At 35.3% G+C, this 19,391-nt stretch overlaps 1 protein-coding gene across 1 annotated transcript; it reads right to left on the bottom strand.

The window, feature by feature from the left end:
* Window positions 1-451: 451 nt before the first annotated feature.
* On the bottom strand, window positions 452-17,579 carry pins (partner of inscuteable). Its single transcript, XM_053768019.2, has 11 exons — window positions 17,331-17,579; window positions 15,901-16,130; window positions 14,666-14,944; window positions 12,666-12,905; window positions 10,079-10,219; window positions 8,890-9,013; window positions 8,081-8,263; window positions 7,105-7,340; window positions 4,170-4,362; window positions 3,664-3,801; window positions 452-3,401 (listed from the first exon to the last, which is right to left on the bottom strand). Exons 1-11 carry the CDS (start codon window positions 17,373-17,375, stop codon window positions 3,351-3,353), a joined length of 1,860 nt encoding a protein of 619 aa, XP_053623994.1. The 5' UTR covers window positions 17,376-17,579; the 3' UTR covers window positions 452-3,350.
* Window positions 17,580-19,391: the final 1,812 nt, after the last annotated feature.

The following is a 19,391-nucleotide window of genomic DNA, read 5'->3' as shown; positions in this document are numbered from 1 at the left end:
GGAATTTTGGGTATATAAGTTAAATTCTACCCGTGTACCAAATTTCATAACAATCCATTCTTCATTTTGTGTAAAAGAGGAACACATACATCCTCACAAACTTTCCCCTTTATAATATTCCTAATTTTTTAAAATTTTGTTTTTATTAAAATATGCTAACATTATGTATGCAAAAAAAAGAAAATGTTCACGATAAATGAGCTTGCACATATTCTGATAATCTCTTTTGCTATTTTGAGAATTAGCTCTTAGTCCACCTCGTAAGATTAATTCATTCTTAAAATATATTTTCGATTCTCAAAATATCTAATCGGCCATTTGGTAATAACCTTATTAACCCACTTATGTGAGGTCGGTAGAGGATGTGAGCGTCCTTCACTTTTCCCTGTCTGATGATACCAATCTGTTACACATCACTGTCATATTGTAATATATAAAAAATAACACAAAATAATAATTATAATTTATTGAATAATTTGGCATTCGTTAGTACCTTATAATATAATAACAATCTCTTAGAAGTAAAATATAGGCAGAAAAGCGTATCTTCAATGTATTATGTAGGTAGGTACAACGAATTATTCTCAAGTAGAGAAGGGAATTTTGTTCATATATTTGCATCGAAACCAGTCTTAGCATTCGAAATAACAAAATATAATTTGGAAAAAACGCATAAATGTTGCGAGTATGTAGGTATAATACATTGAAGATAGCTCATATTAATAAGTATAAAGAAACAATTTTGGCATTCTTCATTAGTCTATTTGGTGTCGCATTCAAAAAGATAATAGTCTTTAAATTGACGAAGTGAGAGATCAAGTACCTACCTTCTTTCAGACCATTTCCAAGAAAAAGTTTTAGGCCAGACTTCCGAGATTGAACTACACAGGAATCTTGTTCATTTATGTAATGGGATCTAATATTAATAATCTTGTTAATACATTCAAACACCGATCAAATCTGAACACAATGAACATTTAAAAGGACTGTTGCTTCTATTAGTTTCATTTCAGAGAACCATTGAACAACGACAAAGTTTTACATTCATTAACAGCAAATATATATCTAAATCTATTTTCAACTGCAAACAGACAATTGAATAACTCACAGTTTCAAAAAGTATCCAGTAAGAGTCATTAGGTCATACAAGTATTTTAATTACTTCATGAAGTAGGTATAATGAAAACATCTTCAACGACCAGAACAGTAAAATTTGCCCAACTCGAAGTATTAACATCCCTACATAAAATTCATTCCAAACAGATCTCTCTAACAATATTATGTACAGTATACAAGTATATCTAATAGTTTATTGATTCTCAATTATGACATAAGATTATCAACACTGTAAATATTAAAATTTAGTCAATTCCATCAGAGAATACAAGTTTTTAAAGGAAACTTGAGAAAAATCGTCGAAAACAGACGTTATAGAAAAAAATATATATCTATTTCCTACATGGTCTACATGCATTTTATTGGCGTTCAACTGCTATGCCTCGCAGTAAGGCCTATGCCTTAAATTAAAAATACAGACATATTCTTTTAAATATGTACTGGCTGAGTAAACACCAGCAGAAAATGAAACTACTTAATTTGCGCTACTTGGGGAGAAAATTTCATATTTTAAAAAAATATTGGGTTTGCATGGACCCTGACTGTAATTAATATTAATTAAATAATTGTATATCTAGTCTAGGCCTTAGTAAATTCTTAATTTTACGTTATTGCCGAATTGGAGCGCAAAAGAAACTTATAAAATTAATTTTAAACGAACTAGTCATCCTAATTTATATTATTCCTAATATTAATTTCTGTTTCTTATAACGAAAAATATACGTAGTGGAGACTAATTCGAAATTATAGTAAGACTAAATTAAATTCATAATGAGTATATATTTTTTTAAACGTACAAATAATAGATGTGAAATCCCTAATTATTTTCGTTGTACTTACAAGCACATCTTTTATATAAAGCCCATTTACTTTGTGAAGTTTTAAGTGTAGTAGAACTAATATATTTTATTTTTTATGAATTTTCTAGTCACCAGATGGCGGTACATTTAAAATTATTACAAAGTAACTGAACTTTATACACATATATCGATACTTGATATAAGAATAAAAATTAAATATTATGGAGTTTGCATTTTATTAGTTATGATGCTATTGACACAGTGTTGTTACATATCACAACAGTATGATTATTTCATGAGTTTAGGAATGTAAAAAACAGTCATTTTATCTTTCACAATAATGTAATATTTTAAACATTGTAGACACTTTAAACTTTATTTTTGACCACATAAAATATGAGCAGATAAAAATATGATGCCATTAATCATATCATTAAATACGGACATATTTTATTTCGGAGAACACGCTTTGCACAATTTCTATCATACACGTACGTTCGTATTTTAACAAAAAAAATGACATACATTATCGTATTAAAGTTAGCTGTGTCGAACGATTTCGCATAATAAAAAGATTATAGAATAACTGACAAACCATACTAGTGATGGACAGATTTATTTTCCAATTTTTATTACGTAATATTTTCTCGGGTATTAACTTTAACGCCAAAATAAAAAATATTTGATTTTCAGACGCTAAAAGTAGGTAATCTGTATACTATTTTTTTTCTGTCTACTTTTGTTACTACATATGGTATGATAAATATGTGCACAACCAGCTTTTACAGCGAGTCTCCTACTCAAACGCACTACTTTAGTCCGGGTATCTCTGTGACTGAATTGTTCCTTCTAATACAAATTTTCTGTCACCTCTCGCGGTGTTCGCAATATTTTATGACGACTAGTGTAATTCAAGGCGCGATACGAACTAAACGATATAATTTTCGCAAAACCTAATTTACAAAGATATTTTTTCTCTCATTCTTACCTATTATGCTGTAGACCTTCAAACTGCACTAAAAATGGACAAAATGGACCGCCCACACCAAGCAAAAAGCTTGTATCGTGAAAATACACAAATACAGAAACGAGCACAAAACGCCCGTAGATAAATACCTATCTAAAATAAGTGTAAATAATTGCCCGCATTAGGTCTCAAGATGTCGGAATGACGTGGTGACCAAAACGCCACAATGATCGACACAGTAAAAAGATTAAAGTTTCATTCCACACGTAATCAAAGAGTGTATATATCTGAATTATTAAGAGATCTACGGCTTAAGTCAAGTGTAACATGATTTTTTTTGTTTGCTTTAGTTTCTTTTATGAGACGTATACGAAGAAAACATATTTTGTTCTACAACTATTATTATACGGTTGCAATTGTGCGTTCATTTACTTTTATTGAAACGTTGGACGTCAGTCGAAATCCATTTACTTCTTCGGATTGGAGCCTCCTTTGTGGCGAGTTTCTTGCAGCGGGATCTGAAAGTTATTGGTGAATTAACATTTTAACACCACACCGAACACAGAAGGCCTTAGTGCGAGTCTGTAATTAAATGTATACCGTCGAAACTTGAAGCAGTGTATCGTAGTCCAAACGTAATCCAACCAATCAAAAGTGCGGCATTTTGTCAATTATGGTTAAGCTCTCAGCAGTGTCGTTCCTATATGCTATTAGTGTGTGCCTTTGATAAATAAACTTAATAAATGCTTTGACATTGACAAATTATAAATTTGAGATTACCGTAGCCCGCTGGTCCTCCATGCGGCCGGCCTGCGCGCGCATCAGAAGTGCGAAGAAATCGTCGTCCGGCACTGTCTTCGGGCGCTCCTCGGGCTTCGGGCGCGGCAACTCTGAGCGCTGGTCTTCCAGCCGAGAGCCCTACGCACAAAATACAAATTTTTCATCCATACTAAAGGTACTAGTATCTTTTTCGTGTTCGTGTTCCTTTCGATACTATCCATACTAACATTATAAATGCGAAAGTCACGCTGTCAAGCTAAACAACAAATCCCGTTTTGATTAAATTTTGAATAAATGGTATTGTGGAATACTTGAGTCCGCACTGGTAAGAACTTTTTGATAGAAGGTACCTATGTTATTATTGCCCATTGACGAAGCGGTGTTCAGCTTCCTGAAGAGGCTGGGCTGGCGAGACCAAGCTGCAGTGCAGCCTCCTCACACAGAAAGGGTCCAATCAAAGACCTAACTGCGGATATATCGTGGAAAATAAAATGGGGTAATATTACCTGCACTCGGGCGATCATCTCGAGGAAGTCGTCCTCTGGCTTGGTGCACGTGGACTGCTGATGACGGAGACCGGGTAAGGAGGTACCCTTACTCTCCTTTGACAGCTTCTTCGCGGGCCGCAGTTCCGCGCGCTGCGAGTCTATACGCTCCGACTGCAGGTCCGTTATCATATCCAACATGGCGTCGTTTGACCTGGAAGGTTTGAAAAGAACACTTATATGTAATGTATATACAATGTAGAATAATGCAAAATGTTTGGACGCTGCGATGCCGATGATGATGTATAAATATCGCTTACCTAATGCAGACACCACAGTCATAATAGAACGAAAAGTGCAATCTTATATTCTATCCAAATATATCTGTCAAACTGTCATGTTGGTAAATGGCGGGAAAAAGCCGCGAACAGTTTCTAATAAATAGTTTCCACCACTGCTCTGACTAGACCCGCTGAGTATAGGCTTTGTCTATGTAAATAACAAACCAACGAAACTTAAAATGTAACAGGTAAATAAACTAATTTTCGACCTGTTTTTTAAACATATAAAAAGAAATTATATATTTTGCTTACCGCAAGACTCTATTCGTGAAACCCTCTTACACAGTTAAAATTGTTACGATTTAGCAGAACCTAAATGCTCATTATATATTTGTTAACGTTAAATGAAACATTAAGTGCAATAGATAAAATAATCATAAATTAAAATGATTTTAAAAAATCATGAGCATTGTCTACTATCCGCACTGAATTTCACCGTAGCTATACCGCCGTTAAGCGTATAACAGTTGCGCAAGCTGTACATGTACTGCGCGTAATACATAATTATGACTGATCGTTTGATATACCACCTCTGGTGGTTCCTGGTGGAGAGAATAGTTGAACGTTTGTATCGGATATATAGTGGTCTTATTTTAGGGCAAAACTACAGGCACCAATAAAATATTTATTTATGACTAACATTTGCATTCCTCAACGCAACTGTTAATTACTCTCGAAGTCTCGAGTGAGTAATGTACAACTACATAAATACAAATTACATGATGCTTGCAATACTTCCGCGTGTTACATCGTATTTTGTGGGAATGTTAATGCGCGCGCAACTCATATGATTGCCCATAAAGACGTGAAACGTTTCTAATTGAGCCGATTCTGTCTATGGCCATAATACCTATTTCGCTACTCCGTTGCGTTGCGTCGTCCCAGCTCGTTGCCGCTCCGTTGTTGATCAGTTTTTATATTTTACGTGTACTTTAAAACACCATACAATTTCTGCGTTGTACTACATTGAACCTTCGCCGGACGTCAACGCAACGAAGGACGACGGAGCGATAATATTTGGAGACGTTTTGCAATCAGTTTTTAAAATAAATTATTATTTTGTACCTAGACTTTTGTGTGTATTTTATACTCTACTGTTACAATAGAACTTGCCTAAAGATTTCTCAAAAAAAAAAAAAAAATCATCCAAAAAACCGTGATTCAGAATCAGATATTTTCAATTCTCGAAATGGTGAAAATTTGTTACAATGTTATCTTTCTATCGTCTGTTAAATATTATACAAAGTGGAATATCGATGAAAATGAAATGTTTGAAATTATATTATATTTACTAAATACATACTCCTTGAATTCCGAGCTCCGCAGCGGTTCAGTATCGGGATTCATCTCTATCACAAGTACATCAAATAATTTCAGAGTAATCACAATATTTTTCTCAACAGCCAAACCTTACTACACGACACATAATGTAGAATGGAGTGGATTCCGAGTGGCCATTGTCTATAGAAGATAGGAGATCTAGATAAGAGCGCGGCCCTGATAACCACTGTCAATCAGGATTTTTTATTGCGAAATACCTATCCCAACTAATATTATAAACGCTAAAGTTTAGAAAAATAATATAATAAAAAAATTCGGACTCTTTCTAGGATAGTTATTTTAAAAAATAGTTCAAATCCGTGTGTAACACTAATATATAAGTAAGTTTGTATATTTATAAATAAATATATTAGAACAAATCACACAGATTGATCTAGCCCCAAAGTAAGTTCGAGACTTGTGTTATGGGATACCAGTTCAACGATACATATATATATACACATATATATATATATATATACGCTAAAGTTTAGAAAAATAATAAAATAATAAAAAAATCGGACTCTTTCTAGGATAGTTATTTTAAAAATTAGTTCAAATCCGTGTGTAACACTAATATATAAGTAAGTTTGTATATGATGCGTTTAAAGCTAGATTGAAGGGATGTAATTTATGGAAATTATACAGATTAAGTATCATCTTCCATATTTTCTGACAACCGTGAATAGAAAACAACTGTAAACTGAAATATCAGTATGGACTAGTGGTTAAAATATGAGCATTAGGATTACAAGGCTTACTTTAAAATATTAGCATAATTTTAAACGTCAACATATAAACGCTTTAGGTAAATAGCTTCGCGTTTCGATAACAGGAAAGTGTAAACACGGCCGAATTAACTATGAAACTGGATGCAATGGGAAAATCCGTTTTAGTTCCCTCTGTCACCTCCCGCACTCGTCCCGTTGTTTGATTATGTTTAGCAGGTCTTTTGCCAATACAATCTGAATATTTTCGTTGCTTTTTTGCGCACCGTAGCGTTGCGAAACGTAGAATATATTTGAAACTACTGTGAATTAGTCATTATTATGATTTATCGTGTGTCATGGATTTGACTTGAAAGTATTTTTGTTTCGATATCTGATAAGAGATGTCACATAAATGGATGTTCATATTTTCATTTGTAGGTATATATTTACACTTTAAATTCTTCTATTTCTATTCTATTTTTTATCACTTGCAGCTTACTCGGTTTGCGTTTGGGTCTGTTCTCCTTGTCGCCATTGATTTTAGCCCGCTGTTCATAAGGTTTCTAGTGAGAAATAGATAATTACCCAGTGTTCTTGTTGCCGCTGCTGGCCGAGCGCTGAAGCTTGCTCGGCTTGGGTTTGGGTCTGTTCTCCTTGTCGCCATTGAGCGTGGCCCGCTGTTCGTCCATGCGCTCCGACTGGCAACGGCTCAGAAGGTCGAAGAAGGACTCCACCGGGTTTTCTTCTGACTCTGTCCGGGCTACTTCACGTTTCTTTTCAGCTTCTTGCTCGCACTCCTTCTTCTTATTGTCTGGGGTTATCTGGAGAAGATACATGATATGGCAATTCATACTTTCACACTAATAAATAAATATAAATATGTTAGGACAAATCACGCAGATTGAGTTAGCCCCAAAGTAAGTTCGAGACTTGTGTTATGGGACACTAACGATACTATATTTTATAATAAATACATGTATAGAAACATCCAAGACCCGGGCCAATCAGAAAATTATTTTCCATCATGACCCGACCGGGCTCGAACCAGGGACCTCTCAGTTCAGAGGCAAGCCCTTTACTACTGCGCCACTGAGGTCGTCACTAATATTACAAAATAATGACTAATAAATAAAATTTAAAGTTATTTATATCATATTAATGGGAAAGTCAATCTGTTAAGTGTTGCCGTCTAAACCGTTGAACATATTATGATGATGTTAATACACGAATATAGTATTAGGGAGCTTTAAATGAAACTGAGACTTTAAACTCAATTACAATATATCTATATATAAACTTGGATGTAATACAGAAACAAATAATAAATCTAATTAACAAGAGCAATAGAAAAACATGTCGGGTCTTGAATCACAATCTCTCGGAATCCGCGTGCCGTCGGCCAATCACAGCACGGCATTAGTGTTGTGACCACCCCGTAGAGACGGGATATCTATGGTGTATTACATTCTTGCGATTTTCGCGTTTAACCATAGCTATCCCCAGTTAAAACCCCCGGTTAAAAGCTATTTTAAAAGATTTTAATTAATAAATGAATTTCTACCTGTATAAGAGACAACTGCTCCATACTCTGTCGCCTGACTCGCAGGGCGTTGAAGGGCGTGCGCGGAGTGGAGTCGTCCTCCGCTGCCGGCGGCGGCGACTGAGCCTCCGCCGGCATCCCGAGCACCTTGCGGAGATCGCCGATGTTCATCTGCGCAGTCGCCATGCCAAGTACGTCGCCCAGCTAACGAAGGAAATTGAAATTAAAACCTTAATAAAAAAACAAAGTACTTTGCCGCGTCTGTTCGAGATAAACTCAAAAACTATTGCACGGATTTTCATCAATCTATAGTGTGTTTTCTAAGGAAGGTTAAGGTGTAAATATAATAAAAATATAAGCTTCATTTCCATTAGTTTCGATTTGAGGTACTGAAACAGTATGACGTCTTTATTCTTTACGGGGTAGACAAAGTCGAGATTTGCGAAATTCCGAAAAGATAAATTGCAATAAGAAAAATCTCAAGTGTTCTAATTTTTCCCTTGATTGACTTCACACTTTTGCGCGGGGGAAGCAGCTGGCGCATTAAATATTTTTATTAAGTCAGCTCCCATATCAGCGTGGAGGACTCTCACCAGTTTACTCGATAGGTGTCAGAACTATGATGAACATAGATTTGCTGCTTGAAATCACTATAGTAATTTGAATTACTTGCCATACGTCAAGAAAGTGATTTCAATAAATGAGGTCGCCGACTCATGTTAGCTGGCAACTTTTAAGTGCTTATCAACCCCTGTCCAAAATAGACAAATTTATTTAAAATCCGTTCTCTTCAGTTTCTTAACAGATTGTGCGTATAACTTTCTGCGCACCTCTTTAGATATATTGTAGTGCTCATTGGCGTAATACAACGCCTTCTCATGGTTGCCCAACGCCGCATGAGCGTTGCCCAGAGACCAACACGCGCGCCCCTCGCCAACTCTGTCTTGCAGCTTCCTGCAAATGATAATAAAAAAAGCATTTATTGGCAGTTTCTTGGTACAATATAAAAATGCGGCAGCCCGGCTATGTATAGGCTGGCTCAGATGGGGTAGTTAGTGGTAGTGGGTGGATAAATGGAAAGGCTTAACTAGACAAAACCATAAAACAAAAGTGCACCGCGTTGGGCGGACCATCCATCAGCCAACACACCATCGAACTAGGCGTGAGCCTGTATATCGAGTGGTAAACAGCATCATGGATGTTCCTGCAGTGCAATGATGAAACATAAACAGAAACTTTAAATAAAGACTTTTGATAAAAGGTACAATAGTTCCCAAGCTACAATAATTACAGTTTTAGGCGCCATACAGTGTTACATTGTCAACTTGTCGAAATTAAAAAATAAGTTAATCAGCCCGTTTCGCGCGTGAATTTCCTTTCCATAAGAAGAATCGATTTCATAATGTGTTCCGTTAGCTTTGATAGGTCTCACGCGTTTTTTTACTAACAAAAATGTAAATAAAAAATTTCAAATGTCTCACTTAACAAACGACCAAATTTCATTCAAAATTGCAACCCCTACTCTGCCCTCGAGTGTGAAAGGCGGTTTTCTTGAGACATTACGGCAACCTTTTGACAAAATATGTACATATAGTCTCGTCTGTTTCCCATGGGAAATAGGCAGAGACTAGAAATTTCCACTCACCACGATCCTGATAAATCTCAATCTCTTCTTCTATACTAATCACTCTCTTTATGCATGCTCTCCGCTTATGAACACTCCTATTACAAATGAGATCCGTAATCTGGTCGCGGTAGCCCGAATGTTTATTTAAAATGACTAAAGAATAATAGTTCAAATTTCAATTCAAGAAGAACAAAGACTCTGCCACATCTGTCGCGATAAACTCAAAAACTACTGCACGGATTTTCATGCGGTTATCACCAGTAGATAGAGTGATTCATGAGGAAGGTTTATATGTATAATTTATTATATTTGTAACTGAGCGAAGTCGGTACGGGACTTTAGTATAATTATAATTGTAGTTTACAAGCATAAGTTTCAACATCGGCCAATACCTGGCTGCAGTGAGATGGCGCACGTGGTACTCCTCAGCGATCCTGTACTCCCGGAGCAGAGTGTAGGTGTTCCCCAGGGAGTAGCAAGCTTGGGCTTCAACGGCCGCATCGCCGAGCTCCTCCGCGAGCGCCAGTGTCCGCCTGGGTGCAATGAGAGACTACTTAGTATTTCCAATATGAGACGTCAAGGCCCCGAAACCCGAGTTCTGCTTAAAAGTAAATTTATTTTTAAATATTTTACGACCGGCTATCGTCTCATGTCAACAAGCTTTAGGATGCTGTTGTTGCTTATCTGTTTTATTTCTATAATTATATTGTTTACAATAAGTTCGAATACAATGTGACATTGTTTATGAAAAAATTGAATATCCTTAGTTATATAACATCCACAGCAGGATACGGAGTGGTTTTATTATAAGGCGGGAACCACATGCCTAATCATACAGAAACTGTATTATATTTATCCTTTACGACGTATAGTGTACAGTGATATTCGAAGGTCAGGTTTAGCTGGAAGCCGATAGAATATTGATAGAATATTCTAGTCTATACTATTATTATAAAGAGGTAAGCGTTTGTGAGTTTGTATATTTGAGGCGGGTAATCTCCGAAACTACCGAACCGATTTCAAAAATTATTTCACCATTAGAAAGTTACATTATCCAAGATTACTATAGGCTATATTTTATCTCAAAATTCCCACGGGAGTGAAGCCCCGGGCAACATCTAGTAACTAATAACTCAATATTGAGTATGAATATGTAATACTGTATAATACTGAAATAATGACAGGTTGTCAGCCCATCGCCTATTATAAACTCAAATATTTATACTATAATCTTTATAGGCATTGGAAAAGCTTGATTTTCCATCAAAATGAATTTTGCAATAATAGTAATATAAAATGTATATTCGCAGTAAATATTAGTCTTCAATATGTACACAATACAGTAAATATTACATTCAATGAGCCGATTTTTCTACAAGCTAAAAATTTCGTCTAACGCGTCTCCTCCAGACGCAGTGTCCAAAGCCGCTTAAATCAGCAATCAACAAAACAACAGATTAAGTATTCGCTTTGCAAACATTAAAATGCACAGAAGTAGACATAAGTTCTTTTAACACAACCTTTTACGGTAAAGTCAGAAAATCACATTCCATCTAACGATCTTTAAGAATATTCTTAGAATAGCTGGTTTCACCAGCGTCAATGGGATACAAACTAATTTCAAATCAGTTCAGTAATCTTTGAGTTCCTTATAAACATAGTGTAAAGTAAAAAAATAATCACAGATAATAGTGAAAATACGAGTACTCCTTGCAAGACGTTTCAATCAATCATCTCATATTATGAATACAATAGAAGTCTAGGAAGCAGTGTGGAATTAAGACGTTATATAAACCCGAAATTTATATTATCAGTATGGAAGTACAATGGAAAGCAGATCTTATGTTTTGAATTTCTTGTTTCAATGAAAATATATAATAAAACAATACGGTGGAATATCCTTACAAAATTTGTAACAAATATGTCTACATTTCGAACATAAAATGTGATACAATTTATCAGAATTTTCTTGCATTTATGTCTCTCTCTCTCTCTCTCGCACGTACTCTTATTTATCAGCGCAAAGGTTTTGGTAGTGTCAAGGTATTGGCCTTTCGCATAGCAAAAAATATGATTAAAACACCAATCGCAACACAGCAACTTAATTTCATAAAAGTCGAAATTTCATTTAGGGAATCGTATAATGTTTAATCAGGTTATATTAAAGCTCAAAAGACAAAGGTCACAAGGCATTACAAAGACAATATAAAAGTTATACTAAAACAGAAACATAATCCTGAGATTTAGTACGCCCATTTTAGTTCCACAAATACATATCTAGACCAAATCTTACATTTAGGTTCAGACGAAACTAGGTCTGAGACGAGACAGTTTCCAAATAGAGGTGAATAATAAATATTGCAATCTTAGAAATACTAATAAGGCCAGTCTTAAAATAACGGCCGAATCTTCAAAACTATGTCTAAGGTCACTTGTCAAACATTTTATCTAGAGTAAAAAGATACGGATGACTAGGTAGTTAGATGTTTATACATTTTTTCTGTATGTATATAGATACTTACATCAAGTTGGTAAACCATTTTACGATCTTTGATGTAAGTAAAGCATTTTTTGTGATTAGTCTTGTTTTAGTCACGCAGAGGGTGAAATGTCAATTTAAAATCGAGATTATTATTAATTTCTTCGCATTTCGATTGGGAAGAAATTAACAATAATATAGAGAAGTGAAAAGTTCGTTTTTTATCCCCGAGTTTCGAAGCTCAGATAAAACAAACTTTAAATACAGAGATGAAAAAATTATGGACGTTACTCGAGCGATCGAACCCACAACAAGCCACGCCGCATATGTGTATCACACACACATATGCGGCGTGGCTATAAATCCCTTATTTATATAAATAGAAGAAATAAATAAATACATATATATGTCCTATATTGATTAAGTGCTTATGTTATAGGGTCGATTTGGAAAACTGTAAGGATGTTGTAATTGTTTATATACAAAAAAATAAAACTCACTTATAATGTTCGATGGCGTTCTCGAATTGTCCCCGGAATATGTGGGAGTTGCCCAGGTTGCTGTTGGCCCGGCGTTCAGCAGCCTTGTCCCCGAATTCCTGGGCTATCTGCAGCCGCTCGGTGTGGTAGCGGATGGCGCGGGCGAAGTCGCCGAGAAGGTAGCACGTGTTGCCCAGGTTTCCACACGCGCGACCCATCGCCTGCCGGTCCCCTAGGCTACGCATCAACTCGAGGTTTTCCCTGATATAACATTTAGTATTAGTCTCACGGTGTTTTCCTTCACCGGAAGCAAGTGGTGGTCTATTAAAACTAATATATATTAATCAGATTGGTATACAGACTAATATGGCATCATTAAAATAAAACATATCGTTTACACGTGAAATTTTTGAAGAACTAAAGCATTTTGACGTCATGAAAATGTTACGTTTTACGAATTACGTACATAGGTAGTTACGTTCTGTTGATCGTATATCAAGTCAGCACTGCATGGATCATTATGCCGGCGAGGATTATAGGGGCGGATTTGTAATAAATTTCGACCCCGAAAACCCGACTTAAACCCGAAAAGAGCTGTCTTAATTTCGTCAGGATTAAGAGATAGGATAAGCATACCCAAGGTAAAGTGTAAATGTGAACCTTGGGCTCCAAAGCTTCACCGCAAGAAAGAAACCATTCAGATGAAAAAGTGAGTTTTCTTTATGCATCAAAACAAGGGCATAATGCCAAATATCATCCCAATTAATGTTGCAGGTAAAATCATAGCCTCGCAAACTTTGTCATTTACTGAGAATACTATTTATTCAACCGAGCTTCCAAAGCCCGTGGAACAAAACAAATGCTTTTATGATTGAATATACACACGAGTGCCCCAGTTATTTTACAAGCCAATTTAATTAGCGAGCACTCTACGGAAATGCGGTTATCTGATTGTAATAGTCCGACTTTACTCCATGTTTCTATAAAATTTTGAACTTCAAACAATGTCAGTGTACCTACCCCATATATAGATTTTAGCTGGTTTTAGAACATGAGGTCCTATTTATATGTAACAGCCAAAACTATGATACGAATATGCGATGTCGTTGCATTCTTTTTTTGAATGATATGTGTTTGACTAATAAGATGTCGAAGTGAAGAAGTAGCAAAGTTGACTATGCGTCCCGAGAATGGGAACGCTGTGCGACTGAGGAAGGAACCACGGGATTTCGCTCAGATGAGAGAGTTTGCATTATTTATTTCTTATCTGATGGGTGCTAACAAACGTGTCAGATTTTATTCAGGTCGCATATAGAAAATTAATATCCATAGTACTTGTGATAAATACACTACATATTTTCCATATTTTTAAAGCCTGGTTTGCTTATAAAAATCCTGACTAAACTATGATTTCCATTAGGAATTTCTTAACATAGTAATTTAATTACTAAACATACACATCTTCCGATTAGTATTTCGTACCTTATAGTTCAAGAAGCATTAATTCATATTGGACACACATGCAGTGTACTATAAATCAGCAATCACTAAAATGATATGTAATAAGGTCGAGCTCTTTAGCCTTCGATTTGCAGACCATTTTACCAATTTAAATCCAGACTGGCCTACATACAAGTTATCTCCTACATTTTGTGGCGATTTTAAGTGATATGTAGTACTTTAAAATTATGAATAGAATTTTTACAGTCATGGCAAATAATTATATATATTTCATGGAGACTATATAAAAAAGTCACACAATATACTCATAACCAGAAAGGCTGATCGCAAGATTAAGCGTAGAAAAAATCAAGAACATATAAAATTGATGCATAGTTAAAAAAATATATACATTTGTGTTTTGGAAAAAACATAAGTTTTGCGACAACCAGAGAGAGACGTAGACAGATAATGATCAGACTCGGTTATTGTATCTGTGTTTTGTTTAAATTAAGTGTGTTTATGTGTGCATTCACCAATAAAACTGTGTCGTTCTGTCTGTGCTATTAATAAATACTCACTCGTAATAAGAAACCGCTTGCATGAGACAATCTCTGACTTCCTGAGGGAAATGGCCTGGATCATTCTGGCCCACCCTCCCCAGCTGCTTGCCCTGCGCGTGGTACACATTACCAAGGTTATACAAGGCTCTGCCTTCACTCAATTTGTCTCCAAGTGCCCTGGAGATCTCCAAGTGCCTCGTGCAGCATTGAATCGCTTCTGTGAATTTGCCCATCACTTTCAGTGTGTTGCCCAAATTGCCTGAAGCTTTCGCTTCACCCAGTTTGTCGTTCATGGTCCTGAGAAACAAGAAAAAAGCATTGACGGTTGATAGGCAATAACAGCATTCCTGAAGAAGGAGAGGGCAGAGAGACCATTGGTAAAATCGCAGTAGAATCTTCGAAATAAAAAGGTTATTTTTTAGCTGATACAGCCAAGAATGACACAAGGAACACCTGTGATAAGAGTGCTGTGAAATATATGTATATTGTAGTCAAACCTTCAACTTTGCAATTCACATTTCAAACAATTTGTTATTCAAACATTCATACTCACACATACAAAAGATATTCATATCAAATTTGCTGAGAGCTTAGTAAAATGAATTTATTTCAAACAACACACAATCCATCAAAATTAAAATTGTGAGTTCTCTGAAATGAGTATTATAAACGTAACAGTTTTACAGCTCCACAGAATGAAATGAAAATGTATCTATAACATGTTGGCTTATTGCAAATAATATTCATTAAGTTAACACATTTCATATGAAATATGTATATGAGAGAGAACAATAAGCTGATGAAATACAGAATTGATAAAATGTGATGTAACAATTTGAGCCGGGATTCCACTCACGTGGGAATTTAGACAGAAAAAGGGCATGTGCTATCCCAATGATTGTTCTAACCATGTACCTATGGAAATGTGAAAGGATCACAAAGAGCAAACATATCTAAAAATGTATTTCAATATCGCTAAAGCACATTGTACCGTTTTCTTTTTTGCGTGTATAATTTTAGAATTGAAATTTCTGGGATGTTTTAATAATCAACCAACAAGTAAATAATCAACCAGTGTGCAGGTTTCTTCACAATGTTGTTCTCCTTCACTGGAAGCAAGTGGTAGTTGATGAAAACTACTAATACAAGAGTCACATTGCATTACACCACCACCGCTTCAAGGTATTAAAATAAATAAAATTTAAAAACCTAAACCTTTTAGACTAATATAGCATATAATACGACATCCTCACCTAGCTAATGTGAGATCATGCTTATGATACTGCATCGCTTTATTGTAGTCCCCGAGGTAGAAGTAAGCGTTGCCGAGCTGGCTGTATATAGCACTGAGGGTGCGGAGGTCGTCGGTGCCCGCTTGTATGGCAGCCTGGAAGAACGCGACACCCGCGCGGCAGTCGCCCGCCTTGCATAGACGCTCGCCTTCCAGCGCCAGCTCCAAGCACATGGAGCCTCCATCACAGCTCTGTATACAAATAAAATTTATAATTTCTTAACACAGGAAACTTATCTCGGGTGACAAGGTGTCACTACTTTGTATAACATACATGTAATATTCATATACATAAACATACATTCTGTTGTTGATATAATATTGTCAGTATCATTCAGGATGGTGACTCTGAACTCCTTAAATTATGGAGTTTGTACCTATTGCAATTGTTTAGAACCACTATTTGTTTTCGATTATACTTTAAGATGCTTAATTAGAAGCTGTGTTTTCAGATATGGGCTTTCACTTGGAACACACTATAGTTGGACCAGACATATGGATGAATACCTACATGTGTTTCAAATTTGAAAACTAAGTTGATATACAATCGGGATCAAATTTCTTCAGATGATGATGATGATGACAACTTAATAGTCATTCATAAACAACTGAAACGACATTGTTTCATCAGTAGTAAAGTCCTGGTAAAAACTAGATGCTGTGGAATATGCCTCTACACACCAATGAAATGATAGCATCTCACACAATGCTTTGATTTGATGATTCATTGTTGTAATGAAACCTACCAAATGAAATGCCACACAATTAAATAAATAAATATTTGATGTACAGTGATAAGAAATATAGCTTTAGCAATCACAACGCTGAAAATAATTTTATCTTTGGATTATTTCCATAAGATAGGTACCTATCTCAAAACACCTATGTCAAAATGGTAAATTAGTATAGTTTAATACTCATTAGAGTACTGTATTTATTGAATTCAATTTTGCTAGGTATACAAAACAAGAAAATTTGCCCAATCATATATGTGGGCTTACTTTAAAAAATAATCCTGCAACAAGGTAGTTTACACAAGCATTTCGTGCCATTAAACATTCATAAGTATTCATTTTTGGACATACCATATGAGGACAGATGTACAAACTATGCATTTATATAAGGCCTGTTACGGGACTCCTGATGTAACTCACTAGTTTGGAAGGAGTACGATGCGATCATCATGCCCTACTGAGTGAATTGCGTGCGGATGTGGCGCTAATATGTAGAAGTAATTTCCGTATTAGAACCCCTTTGTAATGACTCACATATCCACTCCAAGCTCAAACACAGGGAACAAATAAATGAATACGTAACCAAACCAAACTTGTCACAATTAAATTATTTAATTAATCATCTATCCATTGCATCGAGACAATGTATAACACTTACCTGTGCGTCAGTCGAAAGATTTTCAGCGCTAGCACTTACGGACATTGTTCACTAAAACTTAATATTGAACCGACAATATAATCAAAACAAATCAGTGTAAGATCTCAGATGATGCTCATAGTTATTGTTATTTTAATTCACAAAGTTTTGGTAATACCGTTGGGCGTGTACGAACGTTATAAAGTTGCAACAGAAGACACCAATGCTTGCTTGCTTACACTGAGGAAAATGCGAGGGAGCGAAGCACAAAAGAGACGGCAACAAGCAGTTTTGACTTTTGACCTATTTCTGACGTTGACAAGTACACTAATGTTGCCATAAAAGTCTGAGTGACTCCCAACTTTCGGTAAGATATATATAAATTAAATATAATAAATGAGATAACAATAAATTCAATACCTATGCTTTATATGAAAAAGTTCTTTACAGTGGTTACTTTAGTATTATTTGTGCTATATATTTATAATGTGCAGACCAATAGGGCATATTACGCAAAGATCAGCGCAGATGGCGCTACTGGTACAACTAAGGTACACAAACATCGCCAATGGAGACAAAAAGTGCCAATTTTCAATATTGTTGCAAATTTACAACCAAAAACACCTTCTACGCAATCGTGGTGCGAGTTTTAAAAAAAGGGAAGGATTTAGTGGATTATCCTGAAAATTATAATACTATTTTAGGATATGTTCTGCATTATTTTGTCAACTGTGATCATAAACTGATATAAACTTGATTTTGACTGAAGATCTTACCTGTATGAAGTCCATATTTTAGTAAGTCTTCAGGTGTGAAGTTTTTCGAGCTTCTTTTCGACCGTTTACTGGCTTTAAAATTTTACATCGTTAGGCATAGTATCACAGCGTATGGATCCCATAACTTTCCACGATTGTTCCCAATATTTCGGCACCCGAACATGCTACATTGTTGTATATTTTCACAAACAAATGCTTACATAATGAAACGATTAATACAGTACTCGAAAATAAAGGTTTTAATTGACATAGCAAAAGGCGGCAAAGCTTTTGTGTACCTAATATACAGTGCTGTACTCTGGCGGGATAAATGTGCAGTAATACTTCCTATTGCGAATCGCATTATGCATTTACGTAGCTAGCTACAATTCCAAGCAATAGATGGAAATAAAATATACGCGTAATACGTGTTTTGACGTAACAACGTCTTAAATTAGGTTGCGGCTGGGAGTCACTTATGAAAAAGTATAACGCCCAGTAACGTTACGATGAGTCACCGAACGAGAGAGAGGCCCGCCGAATGCCTTGCGTCTCTCTCTCACTCAACTATGATCGGTCTGCCGCGCGCGTAAAAAGACGTTGTCACGTAAAATCTTCGCCCGTAAAACCGACTTTACAGGCAACCATTTATATTTTATTTGGTACATGTGGGTAAAGGTGGGCTAAATGGCTTAAAAAATAACAGATTTAATCGTTAAATTATTTTTAACAATTAACTTTTCTTAACTGTTTATCTGCTTAACAGTTTATTTTTTTTCTATGTGTGCTAATAATAGTTTTTAACATACTAATACAATTTTCATTGAAAAAAGTTGCTAACAGATTTGTAGTAGAATTTAATTTACCTACAGATAGTTTTAACTTGTTATATTTATGACGTTTCAAAGAACTAAAATTTCTAATCGAATTAAAATTGCCCGAGTTTTAAAATTTTAAGCGTTGTTCTTACATTAAACAATAGTATTATTATATCATTTAAATGCCTATCTCTACATGTGGGCCCACAATCTTAGAGATATGAGTGCAACTTCAGATTTATGATTTTCATTGTCATAATTTTACCCTAATTAAGGTAAATTTTATATACTGACAACTTTAATGGTATTGCCATGTTAATATTATTAAAACTACGATTTAAATTTGTATAGTAGAATCGTAGTAATAATAGTAGAAATTTAAAATGGTTTGGGAACATTCCTCAACGAAGTAGTATAATTATTTGTTATTTTTTTCACAGATATTAGAACATTACGATGTTTTTACATATGTGTTTTTTTAGTATTTGTATTTTTGCTTGAAACTAATA

Source organism: Plodia interpunctella, chromosome Z, assembly GCF_027563975.2.
Source record: "Plodia interpunctella isolate USDA-ARS_2022_Savannah chromosome Z, ilPloInte3.2, whole genome shotgun sequence".
NCBI lineage: Eukaryota > Metazoa > Arthropoda > Insecta > Lepidoptera > Pyralidae > Plodia > Plodia interpunctella.
The sequence above is the reverse complement of the archived record's forward strand: the minus strand, read 5'-3'. Positions and strand labels throughout refer to the sequence as shown.